A 21,587-nucleotide genomic window follows, 5' to 3' on the forward strand; every position below is an offset into this window, starting at 1 on the left:
TTTTTGTAGATCATTAATTTTCTTGGTCGAAAATTCATGTTATTGGTTGAGAATTTAACAACTTTGTTGAAAGTTTATTTTTTCGATTAAAAATTATTTTTTATCTGAAAATGTAACTATTCTAGGATTGATTAAAAATTAATCGTTTTTATCTGGAAATTGAACTATTCAATTTTTGGTTGAAACTTTATCCAGTAAATTCTATTAGTTAAAATACCAATTATTTGATAGAAAATTAATTTAATTTGTTAAGAAGTAAACTTTTGGGTTAAAAATTGATACATTTTGTTAATTATATTTTTTCCTAAAATTAAAAAAACTGTAAAATAAAAAAATGTTCTTAAAATCTTCCTGATTCTTTTTTTTTTTTAATTTTTAAAATGTTTTCAAATACTCACTTAAAATTTATTTGTCAAAATAAAAAAATCATTTTCAATGTTCTTAGCAATCACAACCATTTTTGTTATTGTATTTAAATACTGTGCAATTCTCAAAAAGCTTTTTTTTTAAATCTGCGAAAGTCTAAATCGTGTTTTAAATTATTTGAAATAATTTCAAGTTTTAAATTAATTCTGAATCTTTTTTTAAATTAAAGTTGTTGCGTTTAAACTTTATATTCAGCTCATTACAAATTTAACAATTCAAGGTATTCTATTTCGAACCATTCTGTTTAAATTTGTAGTTTTAACAGTTGTTTGTAATAGCTTGTTTTAAATGAACGGTCAAATATTGCTGATAATTAACGAAAATTTCTGTTTTTAATTTAAAAATTTCAAATTGAATGGGTTAAAAGTAAAAAATTTTAGACTGAAATAATATTTCAAGTCATATTAGAAAACAAATAAATTAATTTTCTAACAAATAATTGGTGTTTTAACTAATACAATTTGTAGGATACAGTTTAACCAAAAATGGAATAGTTCAATTTCCAGATAATTTAAATGCAAATAGTTGAATTTTCAACTACAATTATGAATCCTTAATAAGAAAAATTTAATTTTTTTAATAAGTAGTTCAACTTTAAGTGCATAATCGAATTTTTCACCCAAAAATTATGATTTTAATTTTTAACAATATAGTTGCATTTACAAAAAAACTACTTTGCAGTCAAAAAATATTTACAGTTGATAATTCAACCGAAAAATGTAATTTTTAATCGAAAAGTATAAATTTTCCATAAAGCAATTTAATTTCTACAAAGAAAGACGAATTGTTAACAAAATACATGATTTTTTAACCAAAAATTGTACAGATTAATTGTCGGTTTCAAAAATGTATTTTCAACGAAAGAGGTGAACCTTCAAATAAAAGAAATAAAAATTTTAACAAAGTAGTTGAATTTTTGATAGAAAAGAGGACTTTTTTTACAAAATAGTTACATTTTTAACAAAATAATTTCTTTAATTTCTTTCAAATGTGTATCAAGATTTAAATAAGACTATTATAATATAACATAATTATAATCGTATAATTAAATATATATATATATATATATGCATATATATAATAGTATTAATATTTATATAATTTATATTTTATACTTGAAGTAACGTAACCTCAAAATACACGCATTAAAGAGGCGCGCGAAGTATTCAAATCATGAGAAACGCCAGCCCAGCATCGAAATCTGGAAATATTAAAATCCCAATCTCTTCATTTTATTTCGAAGCAAATAGAGATATAAATAGAACCGCCGAAGTGTTCCGACAAGCAATCGTGCACCTTCGAGTTTTCAAATTCAGAAAAGGAGAAATGGGTTGCGCGCGCAACCCAGGCATTTATATCGTCTCCTACCATATTCACACGGACATAGACGTGTCATATTATTGGACCACGTCTCGTTTCAGATCTGGGATCACTGGGGTGCGGTGCAGCAGGGAAGGCATCTAAGGGTTTCGGTTTACGGTGTTTAGTTACGTTATTAAGTTGCGCTGCTTAGTCTAGTCTTGTCTAGTACGGTGTCCATTTTGCGCAAAAGTTAAAATGAAGTGTTATATTTGTGAGAAAAGTGATGGAACGTTAGTGCAATTCAGTGATAAATCCTTTCAGAAGTGTCTGCAGATATTTGCTTTTTGGAAAAAAAGAACTACAAACACGGCGATGTATATTTAAGTGAAGAATCACTCAATGATTATTGATATCATCGTGTTTGCCACGGAAAAGTGACAGTGATAAAACAAAAAGACAGAGATGACTTTCAAGCCTTTTTGCAAGATAATAGTAATGTCAGTAAAAAAAACTATTCCAAAAGGTTATAAATATTTATCCTTTAATAATGTATATATATCATGATCAGACATAATCTCCTGATTACTTTTAGGCGATTACAGCATCTTATCGAAGTAATGGGGTTACTGGTACAACTGAAAATGTACACGTGCCGGCAGATGGAAAATGTGAAACTAATGCACCTGAACAGGTAAGATTTTTTCAAATTGTTCTGCAAGAAGTGCTTTCTCCATTAACTTATGTATTATGTTTCTATATATTTTTTATATATAATTCATTATTATTATTTATTATTTATATATTATTTATTAATTTCTTTTTACTTAAATTATTTGTCCTTTTTTTTTACTAGAAAATCAACAACTTTGTTTAAATTTGAAACATTGTTAGAAAATGATTTTGTTTCATATTTATCATTTTAGTTTGACATTGCATTGTTTTTTCTGAAAATCGCCTTTTTACTTAAAAATTTAACAATTGGGTAAAAATTTGGAAGTATTTCATTGAAAATAAACTTTTTTTGTTCAAAATGTATATTTTTCATTGAAAATTCCACAATTAGGTTAAAATTTACAATATTTTAGAGAAAATTCAACTATTTCATAAGAAATGTCATTTTCTGTTAAAAAAATCGTATTTCTGGGTTAAAAATTTAAATATTTAAAAGATAATTCGTTGTTTTACCTTGACAATTTCTTTTCTTTAATACATGTATTTTATTATAAAATTGCGCTTTTTGGTAGAACATTAATGACTACAATGCTTAGAACGTTCATATGAACGACGAAAGAAAATTTTTTTTTACGATTTTTCTTTGATTGAAATTGTTTTTGGCAATCTAAAAATGCATTTCATGCTAAAATATTATCAAATTTTTTATTTACGGGGTGACTAGCAAACCCTAACGTGATTTTTGTAGATGCGACAGAAAAGTCGACTACAAAGTCGATAAAGGTAATATATATTTAAGGGAGTAATAAGTCTGACCGTTCGGAATCAAAACCAGACGAAATTTTTTGGTGTTGAGAAACCTCGCTCCAACCCCTGAGAACCACCCCTATGATAAACGATATTTGAAATTAGTAAAATCGACAAAAACAGCCAGAAGGTAATAAAAAGTTTGGTATTTAAGGTCCTAAAAAATTACCCCTTTTGTTCCTCCGACTAATGCTGGTGGTAAGAAACCTCGCCCGAAAACCGAAAACTCACCCCTAATTAATAAGTTCCCAAAATTCTGGTAAATGTGCAATTCAGTTCGAAATTAATACATATACGATCATTTAATAGCTTAGAAAAATAATAAAAAGCATCCCCCCAATTTTTGAAAATTCGGAAAATCGACAAAAACAGGCAAAGTGTAATAAAAAGTTGGGTGTTTAACAACCTGAAAAATTACCCATTTTGTTCCCCCGACTATTAAATGATCGTATTTGTATGAATTTCGAACTAAATTGGACATTTACCAAAATTTTGGGAACTTATAAATTAGGGGTGGGTTTTCGGTTTTCGAGCGAGGTTTCTTATCACCCGCATTAGTCGGAGGAACAAAAGGGGTAATCTTTCAGGACGTTTAACAACCAACTTTTTATTACCCTTTGCCTGTTTTTTGTCGATTTTCCGAATTTTCAAAAATTGGATTTCATTAGGGGTAGTTTTTTGGTATCCGATGGAGATATTGTACCACTACCATGATAACGGAATGCTTTTTATTAATTTTCTAAGCTATTAAATGATCGTATACGTATTAATTTCGAACTGAATTGGACATTTACCAGAATTGTGTAAACTAATTAATTAGGGGTGGGTTTTCGGCTTTCGAGCGAGGTTTCTTATCACCCACATTAGTCGGAGGAACAAAAGGGGTAATCTTTCAGGACGTTAAACACCCAACTTTTTATTACCCTTTGCCTGTTTTTTGTCGATTTTCCGAATTTTCAAAAATTGGATTTCATTAGGGGTGGTTTTCTGGTATCCGACGGAGATATTTTCCCACTACCATGATTAGAAAGATTATTTTTATTAATTTTCTAAGCTATTAAATGATCGTATATGTATTAATTTGGAACTGAATTGGACATTTACCAGAATTTTGGGAACTTATTGATTAGGGGTGGGTTTTCGGTTTTCGAGCGACGTTTCTTACCACCCGCATTAGTCGGAAAAACAAAAGTGGTAATTTTTCAACTTTTTATTACCCATTGCCTGTTTTTGTCGATTTTCCGAATTTTCAAAAATTGGATTTCATTAGGGTTGGTATTTTGGTATCCGACAGAGATATTCTGCCACTACCATGATTAGGGGGATGCTTTTTATTAATTTTCTAAGCTATTAAATGATCGTATATGTATTAATTTCGAACTGAATTGTACATTTACCAGAATTTTGGGAAATTATTAATTAGGGGTGGGTTTTCGGTTTTCGAGCGAGGTTACTTACCACCAGCATTGGTCGGAGGAACAAAAGGGGTAATTTTTTAGGACCTTAAATACCCAACTTTTTATTACCTTCTGGCTGCTTTTGTCGATTTTACTAATTTAAAATATCGTTTATCATAGGGGTTGGAGCGAGGTCTCTCAACACCAAAAAATTTCGTCTGGTTTTGATTCCGAACGGTTAGACTTATTACTCTCTTAAATAGATATTACCTTTATCGACTTTGAAGTCGACTTTTCTGTCGCATCTACAAAAATCATGTTAGGGGTTGCTAGTCACCCCCTAAATAAAAAATTTTGCAATATTTTTGCATGAAATGCGTTTTTAGCTTGCCAAAAACAATTTCAACCAAAAAAAATTGTAAACAAAAATTTTTTTCGTCGTTCATATGAACGTTCTAAACTTTGTCGTCATTGAACATTACTATTCCTAAAGGAAAATTGAACTATTTCTTTAAAATTTGATCTTCTTTTTGTGACAAAATAAGCTACTTAGATAAAAGTTGAACTATTTTTTTACGAAATTGATTGTTGCAAAGTATCAGCTCTTGTTGAAAAACTAAAATTTTTAATAAAATTTAATTGTTTTTTGTTGTTAAAACTTAGTACTTTCAACTGAAGATGTAAAAACTTCATGTTTGGTTGATAATTAATATATTCTGATAGAAAATTCAAGTATTTCAGTTAAATTAAACTTTTTTTAAGTTCAAATTAAAATCTTTTTTAGCTTGTATATTCAATAATTTGGTTGAAAGTTACCTTTATTGTTTATAATTCATATTTTTGTTTGAATATTTACCTATTTAGTTAAAAATTAGACTATTATTACATTATAATTAAAATCCTTTTTCAATTTGAATTAATTCAATAAAATTTTAAATCAATGGGAAGAACAAATTTTTATTATATTTAAATATATTTATCGTAACTATTTAGTTAAAAAATAATGTGTTTATTCGAAATTTAAACTATTTCACTCTTATGAAATAAATCTTCTTGGTTTAAATATCATCTTTTGGGCTGCATGTTCAAGTGTTCTTTTGAAAATGAATGTTTCTGGAGATTCATAATTTTAGTTTAAAATGTATCTTCTGGTTTGGAAATTTAACTGTTTTTTTGGGAAATTCGTTTTTTTTATTCGTAAATTATTTTTTTAACTAAGAATGACACCATTCCATTATTTCTTAAAAATTCAACTATTCAGTTAACAACAACTCTGTTTTTATTGAGGATGCAACTATTTTCTTGTAGATTTTTTCATTTTTAGTTGAACTTAACGGTTTTTTATTGCAAATTAAAATATTTTTTGTTTGCAATATCAGCCATTGCATTTTAATTCAACATTGATATATTTTGGCTTAAAAATCAATGAATTGGTAAAAGGTTAAACTATATATAAAAAAAATTAATTTGTTTTTCGAGAATTTATAATTTTAGTTGAAAATTTATATGTTAATAATGTAACTGTTATGTATAAAAATGGTCTTTTTGGCTTTAAAGTTTAGTAATTTAGTAGAAAAGTAAATTATTAAGTGGAAAATACAATTTTTTGTTTGAAACTTACATTTCTGGTTGAACATTTAACTATTTGGTTAAACGTTTAACTTCTTTTGTGAGAATTCAACTATGTTGTAAAGGTCTTTGAAATCCGTGATATCTTTGTGAAAAGTTGAAATGCCTTTAAATATTTCGTAACCTTTTAAAATCTGGTGCAAACTAAAAACCAAGGTTCATTATAATTCTGAAACTTGATTAAATTCGAAATTTTAACCCAATAATGTTTAAAATTTCCTTTTTATTTTCGTCCAAAGTAAGGATGAATAGTTTTCTTTTTTTCTTTTTCAGGGGAAGGGGGGGGGGGTGTTCCTTTTTTCAGATTCCATGGGAAAATTTTGTGGTGGTTGTCCAAATTTGGTCGTTAGATTCTTGATTTTATTTTCAGAAATTCGTTTCATCAATTTGATTATTGGACGTTAAAAAAGGTTTTACATTGGATTGTTTTCCTATTTAAATATCCTAAATTATAATTTGTAAGTCGAATATCAAAAAAATATATAAATTTTAACAGCCTGTTTCAGCAAAGAAGAATTCACAATATTGAAGCCTGTTCAATGCAACCTATAAAATGAATAGTACAGTGTACAGAAAGTGCCCTGAAACCTCAATGTTTATTCTATAATCAACAAAAGATAAATTATATTTTGATAAATTAAAGAATTAAAAATTCAAGGAATTTTCCTGGTTTTAAGGATTTCAAGCTATATTTCACTAGACACCCTAAATGATACTTGACCTCGATTTAAAATAATCAATTTACGAAATAAAAATTCATGTCTACACTATGTATGTATTTATTCATATATGTACGTATGCATGTATGTATATATGGATGCATGTTTGCATATATGTATGTATGTATGTATGTATGCATGTTTGCATATATGTATGTATATATACATAAATATTTAGAATTTATTTAGGGCAACGATATTTTAATTTTATTCGCTTGTATAAAAAACTGTATACAAATTTTTAAAATCATTAAATTCCTTGTAATCTTTATGAAATGTTTTGGAAATTTATGCGAAATAATTTAAAATCTTCTAAGCTTATGTGCAACCTTTTAAAATCGTTTAAAATGTTTGTGAAATCGTCGAAATATGGTGTGCGGGCATTTTTGAAGTCTTTGAATTCCGTGATATCTTTGTGAAAAGTCAAAATGCCTTTAAATATTTTGTAACCTTTTAAAATCTGGTGCGAACTAATTCATTATAATTCTGAAACTGAATTAAAATCAAAATTTTGAACCAATAATATTTATAATAAAGGGAGGTTGATAAGCTGCAATATTCGATTTTTCTCTACTCAAAGAATAGTCCAAATTATAGAAAAATAGATAAGTCGCTTTTTGCAGAATACTTCAAAAGGAATACTTCTTTTAAAATTCCTTCCAAATCTCGCCTATTACATTTTTTTTCCAAAAAACAGTCATTTTCTTAATGTTCTTCCTTAAAAATTTGAGCCAAAAGGTGTACCGCTCCGCTACTAGAAGATAAGATTTAATCTATAAATAGCACTAGCACAAAACACTTGAAAAATTTTTTAACACTTATTGTTCAAATCATTATTGACCTTGAAAGGTCATAATTTGTGCCACAATCGAAATTTTGTATCACATTTTGATTTTAAATTCTTAAACTTTCGAATTACCATCGCGCGCGCACACTCGCACTACTTCGAAAATAAAGCTTAAAAGTAAAATAAAACAGGGATAGTTAATTAGACTTAAGGCTCTATTATATAACTTACGTGCTCCTTCAATTTGCTCTTAAGCTCGGTAATGTGAGTTTCCCGATTTTCAACGGTGTGATTCATCTTAGCATCCAAGGAATCGCGGGTGGCGGTTATGAAAGCGGCACTCAATTCGTCCTTCTTGCGAGCCGCTTCTTCGATTTTGCTGAGACGAGAAGCCAAAATCGCGAGTTTATTAGCCTCTAAAGACAACCTTCTCTCTTCAGCAGCCTTCAGTTTATCCTCAATATTGGTCTGCTGAGTAGGAGTTGTTTGGGGTGGAGAAGGTGCTCTCTTCACCGTTGGCTCTGCCAGGATCACTTCGTAACGCAATCCACCTTTCGACTTCTCTTGGCATCGAATTTCAGTTGCTGAGAAATATAAATGCCAGTTAGTTACACTTGTCAAGGGGTTGGATTAGAAGTACGCAATTTCAATTTTATATATACATAGATAAACATAATCGCACTAGTGAGTAAAAACGTTTTATTCCATGTATACATTGTCGGAAGATATGTTAGTTATATTAAATATAGAACAATTTTAATTTTCTTTATAAAAAAAGGCCGTATTTTTATCGCATAACTTATTAGACGTGTGGTAACTTATTAGAAGTTAAAGTTGTTTACATCAAACTCGATGCCAGTAAAAAATTAAAATTTTGATACGTAGAATCATTACGCTACGGTAGATCGACAGATTGGTAATCGATATTGATTCAACGCAAATAAAGCCTGAATAGACAAATTTTACTCAGTTAATTTATTTGTTTCTACTCACGAAATAAATGATTTGATGTTCAAAAATATGTTCGGAAGACAAAAGAAAGGTTAAAATGGAAGGTGGGATAATCAATAAAAACTCACAAAAAATCCCGTTATTCCAATTTTTTAATTCAATTCTTCAAAACAGGCACATCATGCCTAATTTGAAATGATATTTCACAATCTTTCGCTAACACTTTCAATAATATAAAATTTCAAATAAATTATAAGCCTTAAAATTTATTAAGAAGGATCAATTCAAGAGAATAACAGGCATTTGAAGTGTAAAATTACAATTCACCTTTCCAATTGAAATGCAACAATGCACAGCTCAAAGCATTAAAAATTATATAAATCTGAGTTTTAAGTGCTCAGAACTGCACAAATAACTAATTGAAAGTTTCTAAAAATGGAATAATTTAAAATTATTTTCAATTCTTCACTGGTCCTTATGAAGAACCTGGATTTAATGGCACTAATAAACAGAGTCAAGTACAGTGCACAGACAGTGCGATTTTTACGTTACGTAGAGGCAGCGCATTACTGCTTTGATTTGAATTATGGTGGTACAATTTTTTGATTTTCGAAACTTTAGTGGTTAATTTGAGATGGGTTCCACATGCACCAGAGCGATGGAACTTGTCCAAGTAACTGTTGAAATGAGATGCTGTTATTGTCAGTAAAAACGTCTCGAATTAAAAAAAAAAGTCTTTCGTTTTACGACAGCGTTGCGAACTTCACACACGAAAAATGTTTGTATTTTAAAATCCTTGAAGTAAATTATTTTTCAGTATTCATGACAACTTTCTACGTAGGTCTTTTTAAAATTGAGCTTGTGGTTTTGAATCAGTTTGAATCAATTTAGGGTTTTCTTTAGATTAATAATTTTTCACTTATGATAAAAAAAGAAGCTCGTTGAATTCTAAATACACTGAGACCTTGATTGAATTGCGATTTTGGACATGACCTGCAAGTGGCCTTAAAGCTATTTTCAGGGCCTCTACACGTAAACAGTCAGGGATGTGTGGATGATTTCGTATTGGAATACCTATATTACGCGATATATGCGCGTGCGTACCCGTGCACTATCTGTTTGTCGCTACGCTGTTGGTGTTTCACGCATGGTTGAGCAAGCCTCTCTCGACCCCGCGGGCTCCCCTCTCGCTAAGAAACTGCCAGTCATCACTTCTAGGAATTAGTAAATCCGAGGAAATAATTCCAAGTCCCAATGTAAAATACATATATTTGATTTTTTAGAAGGGGGAAAATAAAAAAAGAAATAATATTGAAAAGGTAGAAGTTAGGGGTCATTGGCAAAATACTTTCTAAGCTTCTGTGGACAGGGGGTGTCAAAGTATTATTTTCCATATTAAGAACAATAGAAATCCAGCAAGCAGTGAGGGGGGGGGCTAAAGTTCCTGTAAAATGTATCACGTATTTTGTGAATAGCGCAACTTCTTGTTCATAATAGGGCAATATCTGTCTATAGCTTTGTATATATAAATATTACCTTGCCTGAAAAAGAATACAGGGCAGTGAAAATAATTTTGGAAATGAATAATCGTTTTGCTTGTTAATTTCTCATGAAGCGCGAGTTCGGATACTTTAAAGCCTGACATTTGAGTTAAATTATAAAAATATATATGTAACTATGCACTATACAGTATACAGTTCTAGAAAGTGTCAAAGAAAGTTATAAATCTGACAAATTCAAGTGATGAACACTATCGCACATTGTCTGAGAAGAAGAAAAATTAACAGAGATAGGCATAACTGCATGACTCAGAGTCTTGCGAAGGAAAGATCGATCTGGCTGGAACAAGTGTCTCTAGGCGCCACGACGTCTAGTGTCGGCACACGCACCGGTAATACCGGCACCCTATCTCATTATATCCTACGTTATAACTTCCGATTTAGCATGATTCAGTCTCGCAACAAAATCCTAAAAAATATTGAACGTAAATAGCTGACCAAAATTTTCTTTTATTCTTCAGTCTTTACTATGGGTAAACGAATTTCAAAACAGAGCCGCTTTTCAAATGGCAATAAGAATTTTAAAAAATCAGGAAAGAAAAAAACTTTTTAAAAGAAAACCAGTATTATTTTAAGGGCTATTTTTTCTCGGAAAGAACGGATAGATTTAATTGAATTTAAAATGTCAGAAGCAGGGTGAGGGGATAATTTAATAATTTTATTTGTAAGTTTCTTATTTAATCTCAATTAATTGATATCTTCTAACTGCATTGAGAGTTTAAATATACTTGCAATATTCTGCTTGTTTTAATGTCGATTAGTTCACATTTTCACGAGACTTGTGCTTGCTGGTTTATAGTTTGTATAAACAACAGTGAACAAAGACTGGAAATCTAGCTAATGACTTAAAGCGATTACAATATCTTGGGCTCTCTGTTACCTATGACAGTTAATTGAGCAAGTACTCACTGATAAATTTTACTTTCTTAGGTTGTTTAGTTCGGGGCTTCCCCTTGCCGCTTGTCTTCTTCATCGGTGTTGAACCTCTCCTTTGCCCCGCTTTGACAACAAATTTATAATGGCTAATGAGTAGGTTGATTACTTTAGTGAGGAACTTTCATTGGAATTAAGAATTACTAAATGAAATTTTAACTTGACAAATCGAATCTATAATTATTAATATATTATTATTAATAGCTTAAATTCTATCCCCATCTTATTCAATATTTAACCATTAATTTAATATAAAGAAACGATTTGTCTAGTTAAAAATAGAAATAGAATTTTAAAATAACAAAGTGACAATGTTTCAACCCAGAAATAAAACAAGTATAGTGGCCATCTTGGGCCGCACCCAAAAAGTGAATCATTGCCGGGTGTGAGCACGTGTTCGGCAATGTGCTTTATTTTTTCAATAAAAATATTTTACTTGCGGTCCAAAGACTGATCGATTAAAAAAAGATAATTTTTCTTGTAAGATGAAGACAAGGATTACTTCAACATAATCTATGCTAATCTATGATTCATAATGTTACTGTAGATACTTGTACGAACACGAAATTATTTATAATCCCCTCAAGTTAAAAATAAAAGGTACTCTGAAGTCAGGTAATTTATTGAACTGCAGTATCCAAGACAATGTTATACCACGGATCGATCAGGATACTGCGACGGCCATAGGCGAATGAATTTCAAGTACTTACGGAAATGCAATGTATATAGGATATAATTATATTAGTGTTAAGTTGGGGAAGAAAGTAATGAGTTTCACCCAACAGGTGCAACTTTAAAAACATTTCGCAAGGTTGATTATCTATATGAGACCTTCGTTCAGCACTGCGGATCATAAATTAAATTATCGACCCCTTGACTAAAATTGCGAAGCAATTTATATTTTCTAATAAATTAAATCTTTATCGATCTAAAGCTTGTATTACTGAAAAAAATTAATCTAAAATACTGAAAATAAAACTGTTTTGATTTAATTATCTTATAAATTTATTGATTTCTCATATTGCCTTGATTAAAAAATGAGAAAATTCCTTTTAGAAATAAAAAATTTCTTATAGAATACAAATTAATAATTTGAATTGAATCTTTTGAATGATAGAAGAATTTAATAGTTTTACTAGTCATTTTAATAGTTTACTATCTTTTGCTACTGCGACGAACCCTTTTAAAATCAGGAATAATGAATTAACTGCTTCAGCGCACACTCAATATTAATACAAGAATATGAATCATATTTGTAGAGAGCACAATTGCTGGTTTCAAACTTCGCAAATCAAAATTCTATTTCATGGGCCTCAGAGTAATATCTCAAATTTAACCTTGTTCTTCAAAGAACGAGTTAAAAATCGATTTTTTTTTCTAATTTTTCAACAACTTAAGAATTTCTTCCAAATGCTTTAATTGTCTGATTTAGGAATACATCGTGATATCAGAAAAACAATTGGTAAAAAGCAATAAAAACTTGTTTAAAGAAAAAACGTTCCCCTGAAAAGTAAGTGCGCAAAAAGAAGCCGAGGTTGCAAACGTTTGAAGAAACTTACCCATCAGACCTAAGGGTGCTTTGCAACTGTGACAAAAGCACTGCAAAACAGAGTCACGTACGAGACCGATCAACATGTTAGTGAATTTTAATGAGAGAAGAAAAGTTAATGTAAGGAACTTTATCTTGATCGGGAAAGATGAACCTGAGGAATTATCGCTGGTGTGAACCACTGATGAGGATCAGGAAAAGAGAGAAGTAAGTGGGTTTGAAAGGATATACCTGGGGCGGTGGCTGGAAGGCGACTGATCCAAGCGCTGCGGCACGACGCCCGGCGTCGCTCAATAACCACCCTCTACCACCCACTTTCGGCGCCTATCTCCGACACGACGATTCAAATAACCACCTGCGTGGTTTCTAGTATCGATATACAAGATTCGCTAGACCTACCGATCGGTCAATAGGCACAAGCGAAAATCGCATTCAGATAGATTTTCCGGTTGCTGTAAATTCAAAGACAGTTTCTGCGCCCCTTCGCCATTCTTTGAGGCTCTGAATTAATCCTTTTTTTATGTAATGAGTCAATCCTTTCTAAGATTTTAATTGGAATATTTTTGTAGATGGGCATTTCGTAATTAACTGCCAGATGGAATAAGGGCACATATTTTTTTGGCGCGTGCGTAAATTCAACCCTGATAGGACAGAAAGAATTCTTGAAAATATTTTAAAATTAATTCAAGCAAATTTCTTACAATAATTAAAGTGCCCAAAATTCATGTTCTAAAACAATTTTTGAAAGCTAAGAGAACTCATTCCGCCCGAGCCAAAAAAATGTATGTGTCCTTATTCGAGCCGGCAACTCAATTAGCACAAAAGAATTGAGAAATAATATTAATGACAGAAGTCTGCTCCACCGAAGTTTTTTTCCACTCATTGGTATTCATATTTTAGGATAAAAATGTTTTAAAAAACACACACAAATCGTTCATTTAAACCCTATGTAAGTGTTCACAAAGCAAAAAATTCACATTTGGTCCGAAGTTAACTCTAGACCTAGTCTAGGGTTCTAGACTGATAAAGATTGGTGCTGTGACACCCCAATGAAGGATATACCTACGACGTTGGGCCTTCGTGGGGTTTTTATGAGCTCGGGTACGTAACAATAATTCACTTCGTATCTGTACTACTAAATAGTCGTCACCGCACAACTTCAATCGGCAGTAAAAGCGTGTTTCTTTTGAGTGTATTGCAAAACAGAAATTGGCTGGGAGTGTCCGCGACACCTCACATAATTAATAAAGATCGACAAGTGTGTAAGACAATCCGCTGCTCCTCGTATATTCATCAGGAGTGGATGAGTGTAAAATTAAATTAGCTGGCGAGTGCAAGTGAATCTCCAATATCAAACTGCGGAGTTTCCACAATGTTTTACAATGTGAAAAAAGACCGACTGACAGTGCCCTCGCACACACTAACAACTATTGCGACTTTCCCTGCTCGCTTTAACCCCACTACCAATTTTTCCAAAAATGTTGACGTCCGACTTTTTAAAAAAGATTGATCTAAAATTTTTTTCAGAAACATTTTTGATGTTTTGGGAGACCTCACCTATATGTTCCCTTTCAAATCCCGTTTTGAAATTTGAATATCCGTCAATTTGTTGAAGAGCGAACCTCTTTTATTTAAGGGCATGCTCTTCGGTGACCACATGACCAAACTAGTCCCCGATTATGTGCATTTTTTTGGTGTTCACTGTGTTTACACGGATTGAGATATCGTGTTTAAAATTTGACAGATTAAATAAAAGGCACTAAAGAACGTTTGTATACATCAATATGCTTATAATTTTAAAGAAAGTTTATTTATAAATTGATGAAATAGGATACTGCCATTCGCGTTATAGCACTTTGGAGATCATTTTTGGTTTGATGCATTTCAGATTTTTTGATTCGCGTATATTGAGCACTAACACAAATTTTGGACTAAATCGTCTAAAATTAAAAAAAAAATTAATATGAGCAATAAAATTTACACATTCGTTGCAAATAAAAAATTTAACATCTGCATACACGTAATCCATCATTCTTTTTGGAGCATTTTTAGCGATTTCTAGCGGAAAAAAAGAAACTTTGAACGTCGATAAAGTCGAGATTACGTGACTAAGTTCGTTCATGCAAATTTGTGTAGAGAATGAAATGATTTTCATTTCTTTTGGTCCTCACTACTCTCGATTTAAAAATATCGAGGAACATCTTAGAATGTGATACTCGAAAATCCGTCCAAGCCCCATCTTCAGAAATGTGCATCTTCAGAAAATAATTAACATTTTGAAATGGTTATATATTCTTGAGGATTTTTTGTACTGGTGTGAAACAATTCTAAGAATAAAAATAAAATTTCGCCCGGGGGCGAAGGACATAGCGAGTCCGACGCTGAGCCCCGGTGATTGGTTCACTGTCAACAATACTTATCAGCTGATCGATTCAACTTCAAGAATTATGGAAGTTTGTTGGAAAACTCCGACGAGTAAATTTTAGCACATTGCTGGTGTGGCTATGTTTCCAATTTGAAATTTATCTTTTATTTTTAGGACAAAAGAAATGAAAATCTTCTACACAAAAATTTCATGAACGAACTTTACGACTTTATCGACGTTCAAAGTTTCTTTTTTTCTCCGCTAGAAATCGCTAAAAATGCCCAAAAAATAATGATAGGTTACGTGTGTGCAGATACTTATTTGTTGATTTACAGCGAATGTGCAAATTTTATTGCTCATATTAATTTTTTTCAAGGTTTAGATGATTTAGTATAAAATTGGTGTCAGTGGCCAATATGAGCGAATCAGAAAAATCTAAAATGCATCAAACCAAAAATGATCTGCGAAGTGCTATAACTCGAATGGTAATATCCTGTTCCATCAATTTATAAATAAACTTTCTTTAAAATTACCTATATATTGATGTATACAAACGTTCTTTAGTGCCTTTTATTTTATCTGTCAAAGTTTAAACACGATATCTCAATCAGCGTGGACACAGTGAACACCAAAAAAAGAAGTTCATAACCGGGGAGTAGTTTCGTCACGTGGTCACCGAAGAGCATGCACTTAAACAGGTAAGTTTAGATATTATGATTTTTTAAAAAAAATTTTTGGTATTTTATCTTGAAATAAGCATAATATAATATAGAGTATTCTCGTCCTCATTCTTAAATCAAGAGATAGACACATGTAACAACTAGTTTATTAATTGCAGAAGGGTCTGAGTCTATTATCGGCAAGACAATTGAGTATTCTAATATTACGTCACGTTCGGTCGGTAAAATCAAAATCTTTAAGGCTCTATACCATTTGGTGGACTGAAAAGCATTGTTTAGATGAGAGTTTGACTAAAATTAATTAATTTTGGCGATATTATGTAAAAAATCGTAATATACCTTTGCTTTTTAGAAGAAAAGCCATTTATTTCATTATTGTTGACAATCTGGAAATGTTCTATTAGGCAATCCATCACGAAAAAATATAATTTGCCATAATTAAGGTTATAACCTCAAATGCTGGCGACTTATGTCATAATACTGTTCGATAATAAGTGATTTTAAGTAGTTTCATATCAAATAAATTTATATCAAAGAGACTTTAAAGGATTTAAAAAAGACTTTAAGTGATCTTAGGGTTTCTCAAGAGACTTTTAACGATTTCACAAAATTTGAAAGGTTTTTAAAAGAATGCAGAAAAATTGAACGACTTTGAAGGAAGTTTAAAGATTTTTTTAAGAATCCAAAAAACTTTAAGGATTTACAAGAGATTTAATCAAATTTTAAGGCATTTTAGGTGATTTTAAAGAATGTCAAGCGAGTTACTGAAAAGTTCTTTAAAAAGATTTTAATGAATTTGAAGAGATTTCAAGGGACGTAATTTTTTTAATATTTTAAGGAATTTAACAAAACTCAAAGGATTTTAATTAACTGTACTGAAGTTCAAAAATTTTAAACGATTTTAAAGAAGTTGAAGGAATTTCAAAAAAATTCGGAGTAGTTAAAGGTTATTCAAAAAAAAACATAAATAATTTCTGAAAATTCAAGTGATTTTAAAGAATTACTACAGGGACTTTACGGGATCTCATGATTTTTTTTAAAGGATTTAAAAATAATTCATAAACACTTCAAGATTTACAATAGATTTAAAAAAATTGCAGACAGTTTTAGTGATTTTAAAGACTTTAAAGCTATTTAAAAAGTTTAAAAAAAGTTATTTAAGACGATTTCAATAAATTTTAAGACTTCAAGGCATTTAAAAAAATTCTATAATTTCAGAATTTTCCAGAATTTTAAAGGATTCTACAGAAAATTGAAGTATTTTAAGAGATTTTAATTAATTTTAGTCAATTTTGAAAATTTTAAAATGTTTTCGAAGAAGTTGAATGGAGTTCAAAAAAATGGGGAGGAGTTTAAGTATTTTTAAGAACTCGAGTGATTTTAATGAATTACTAGGAACTTGGCGGAATCTTAAAGTTTCTTTTTGAAGGATGTAAAAATAATCCAAAAATAGTTCAAAAAGATTTAAAGATTTACAAGAGATTTTATAAGATTTTACGACAGTTTTAGTGATTTTAAAGAAAGTCGAGCGAGTTATTGAAAAGTTATTAAAACAGATGTAATGAATTTTAGGAGATTTCAAGGTATTCAAAGAAATTGACTGACTTTCAAGAGATTTTAAGGAGCCTAAGAAAATTTAAAGGATTTTGGATTTAAAAGATTTTAATTAATTTTAGTCAATTTTACAATATTTTAAATTATTTCAAAGAAGTTGAAGTGAGTTCAAAGAAATTAGGAGGACTTTCAGGATTTTTAATAAATTTTACGAGATTTCTAAGTATTCAAGTGATTTCAAGGAATTACTACTAGGGATTTGCCGGAATCGTTAAGTTTCTATTGAAAGGATTTAAAAATAATAAAAAAATAATTCAAAAAGTTTGAAGAATTTTTGAATTCAAAAAGTTTCGAGAAACTTTGAAAGATTTTAAATGATTGAAAGAAGGTGAAGGGCTTTAAAACAAATTCGGAAGAGTTTAAGGATTATCAAGAAATCTTACAGGATGTCTGTGAGTTCCAAGTGTTTTTAAGGAATAACTAGGTTCTTGACGAGTTTTTAAAGTTTATTTTTAAAGGATTGAAAAATATTTCTATAATTTTTAGTGACTTTAAAGAATCTTAAGCAATTCATTTAAAAGTTATTTGAAAAGGTTTTAAGTTATTTCCCAAAATTTAAAGATTTTAAGGCTTGTCAAGAGATATTAAGGAATTTAAGAATATTTTAAAAATTTTACGTGATTAAAATTAATTTTCGTCAATTTCGAGATACTTCGAAAGATTTGAAATTATTGCAAAGAATTTGAAGGGATTTAAAAAACAGTCGGAGAAGTTTAGGGATTTTCTGATCATTTTTGATTCCTCAAAGTGCAAAAATAATATGTTGACATCTTTAAAAAACACTTTTAACACTACCAAAATTCAAAAATGTTGACCGCCAACTCTCCCAAAAATGCAACCAAATCTCAATCACTGCACATTATATTTTTTCTTGATGGATTGTCCAAATCGCACACTTCCCCAGTTGCTAACAATAATTAAAGAAATGGCTTTTCTATCTGAGAAGCAAAGCGATATCACGATTTCACGCTTACTTTCGTCTACAAAAATTAACTTTGGTCAAACTTTAATAATTTTTTTGGATATTGAAAATTCTAGAACGACTGTAATTTTTTATCAAAAAAGTCGTCGGGTTAAATGGTTCGCATTTTCGAAAAGTATACATAGCCGAAAATGCTCTTACTTTTTTAGATTTCGTCTAAAATAGCTGGCAGACGAACTCGTCCTTTTCTTTTCACACCCTTATAGAGTGTGCCAAAAAAGAGCTACAAATTTGAAGAATAGACAAAAGCTGCTCTTTGAAAAGCAGTGAAAAGATCATTCAAATTTGTGATGAATAATTTTTTGACAGGACGATCCTTTTAATCGTAAAAAATAGCATTCAAAATAAAAAAATTAGAATTTTGGAAAAAAACACAAGAGACGAAACAAATGAAAAGACAAAAGTTGTTTAACCACTAAATATCTACAAATCTGTTATAAAAATATATTAAAAATAACAGAAATAAATTTTTGGAAAGGAACATTTTATATAACCTTCTTTTTGCTTAAATTATATCTACAAATTTGCTTAGATGTTAGAATGCGTATTTTTAGATTCAATTGTAAGAAATAATATTGAAAATAAACAAATGAAATTTATGAAAAAACAACACAAGTTTGCAATAAAATGTTTCATAACTATAGTTTTAAATAGGATACAAATTTTTTTTTAGCATAAAAACAATACAATAGAAATACTTGTGTCACAATACCAATGCAAAATAAGAAACAAATAATAAAGTAATCATTGAAAATAAAATTTGTACTTTATTTCGCAGCCACAAACCGAGGTGCGGAAATAAATATAATATACGTCTGATATAACAGAGCTGAACATATAATGTAGAAAAGTTCGCATTTTCGACAGAATAGATTGCGAAGCAAGAGTTACGTTGGGAATGTGTTCATTAAGGGGGGCGACCCATGTAACATCTCAAAAATAACCGTATTTTTCGGATTGTTTTTGGGGATGAAGAATATAACGAATCTTTCAAAGACTTTCATGGTTTATTAAGACACTTTTGAACTAACAAATAAATTTTTTTCAGCCATAAATAAGCATTCAATTTTTTATTCTAAGGGCAGATGTCAAACATGTTCAGCCGGGAGATGCAAAACTGTTTGCACTCTAGCTTCTCACATATTCGTCTGAAACGAAAAAACAAAAAAGTTTCTTGAATTTTATACTCATATCAAATTAAAAAATAATCATTTTTGATAAAATGGGGTCCGTTTAAAAAAAGTTTGATTTTCACCCCAAAAAATTGCATGAATTTGTTAGAAAACAATTTTTTTTTTTTAATTTTCCAGTTCAGAGAGGTTCACACAGAAGACAATAATTTCAACTATATGTGTATGCAAGAAGAACTCAATAGGTCAAATAGATTTTGAGTTATTTTGCGGGCAGTTTTGAAAAATATGAAACCGAGAAAAACTCGTTTAAAGATTTACATGTTGAAAAAAAAACAGCATCGGCAGGCTAGCGCCAGGCGCGCAGGGCGGCTTATAGGGCTTAAAGAATGCAGCTGCGGCTCTGAAAGTTTCACAGCATTTTTTTGGGACGACTAGCTTCCATTTAATAAAAAAAAAATAATAGATTTTTTGAAGCCGTTACATGGGTCGCCCCCCTTAAAACTGAAGGAGCTTTAACAAAAGAGAATTTACAATTACTAAATCATATTTCTGGATGATTTGACCTTTAATTTTAAAAGGCCTGTGCACAAATTTGGGGCTAATACAGTATCTAGCGCGAAGCGCGCGACAAATATATTATCGAGCGTGAAGCGCGAGTACCAACAGTGGCGTGGGGCGCGCTGAAACTGGCGAGAGAAGCTACGATAATATAAAACTTCAGAACCGTTTATAAGGTCTGAATAGCCTTTTATTTCTAAGAAAACCTGGGATTGCTCAAGGGAACAGTTTTAAAGTTACAGGTATGAAAGTGCTAGCTTCATGGAAACTCAGCACTCAAGCTACTTTGTATTAAAAATTTCAAAGCACAAAATTTGGGACTTACAACCTTTAATACCTCCTAAATTATAGCAGTTTTCAAATCGATTTTATAAAATGGCTATCCTAGTTTCAAAAGCGTTCAGCCTGGGTCATAGACTCACCATCCACTCAAAACCGAAAATTGTAGTTTTGACCTTATCTCACGAAAACGCTAAAAAAATCCTAAAATAAAATTGACAAGCTGAGCCTGTCTCATTTTATTTTTTTAGTATTGTGGAACATTGAAAATCGATACAATATTATCATCAGAAAGGATGAGTTACCGCGACTTTATAATTCTGCAGTCCAGAAAAGCGTCTTATTTTTAATTCACATTACATAAAGAGCATCATTAAGGACACTCCTAACTTAGCATTACAATTGTTTCATTGACCTCGTTACGCTTCTGATACACCAGAAATATCTTAATATACATCCAGTGTAAAATCTTAATCTTAATGTAAATCCACTATTCAGCGACAAATGCATAACAATTTAAATCCAAAGAAAGTATTTTAGAGTTGTTCTGTTATTGATCAGTAATAAATCATATCTGTTTCTATTTCCATCAATGAAAATTCATTTAGAGAGAAACTCTTTCATTTCTTAAATAACTTATATACTTATTGTCAAATAATTTAGTATCATTTAATTGTCCTTTGACCTCAATAAATCTATAAACGATGTATTATTTTAAATGTAACTAAAAAAATGAAATTATTTTAAACAGCATGCATGATTTAAATGTAGTTGTTACAATTTACAAGTTTTTTTTTTTTAGAAAAATAGGTGAAATACGAAAGGTGCTAGGGGAATGCAGGAAATTTTTGCCTATATCTATAGATAGTTAATGAGGTCCAATACCTATATTAAGAGAAATGGAAAGTTGATTAAACCTGATATTCTATAGAGTTTAAGATGCGCTTTACCTAGAAATCTAGAAATAAAGTTTCCCTTATGCTTTGCAGCAACAAAGTTTCATCCGATACATACATCAGTTTCTTGTATGTAGATTGTAGCTGGACAATCGAGTTACCCCACGCATTACAAAGACCCTGTTCTTTGAAGTTTCACGACCTGTATATGGAGTAACTTCTAAATACAGGATACACGAACTTGAATCGAACTAAACATTCAGCTTCAAGAATGCTGGTCTCTTTGTGAAAACACTTCTCATCTGCGAGATGCCGTTAGCAAAAAGGAAGAATTTTCACAAAAAAAAAA

General features: G+C 30.4%; 1 protein-coding gene across 4 annotated transcripts in view; it reads right to left on the reverse strand.

Annotated features, from left to right (window-relative positions):
- LOC117167113 (RB1-inducible coiled-coil protein 1) overlaps positions 1–21,587 on the reverse strand; it is a 50,087-nt gene that overhangs the window by 21,098 nt on the left and 7,402 nt on the right. Inside the window, exons 1-3 of one of the 4 annotated variants that reach the window (XM_033351772.1) lie at positions 12,963–12,980; positions 11,159–11,248; positions 7,971–8,323 (exon numbers count right to left, since the gene is read on the reverse strand). In XM_033351772.1, the coding sequence (XP_033207663.1) occupies positions 7,971–8,323; positions 11,159–11,222 (417 nt within the window). In that variant the 5' untranslated portion in view covers positions 11,223–11,248; positions 12,963–12,980. Of the gene's footprint in view, positions 1–7,970; positions 8,324–11,158; positions 11,249–12,741; positions 12,981–21,587 lie in introns of those variants that run through there. The other 3 variants (XM_033351770.1, XM_033351771.1, XM_033351773.1) reach the window with 3 other exon arrangements.

Source organism: Belonocnema kinseyi, chromosome 2 (assembly GCF_010883055.1).
Source record: "Belonocnema kinseyi isolate 2016_QV_RU_SX_M_011 chromosome 2, B_treatae_v1, whole genome shotgun sequence".
Classification (NCBI taxonomy): Eukaryota; Metazoa; Arthropoda; class Insecta; order Hymenoptera; family Cynipidae; genus Belonocnema; species Belonocnema kinseyi.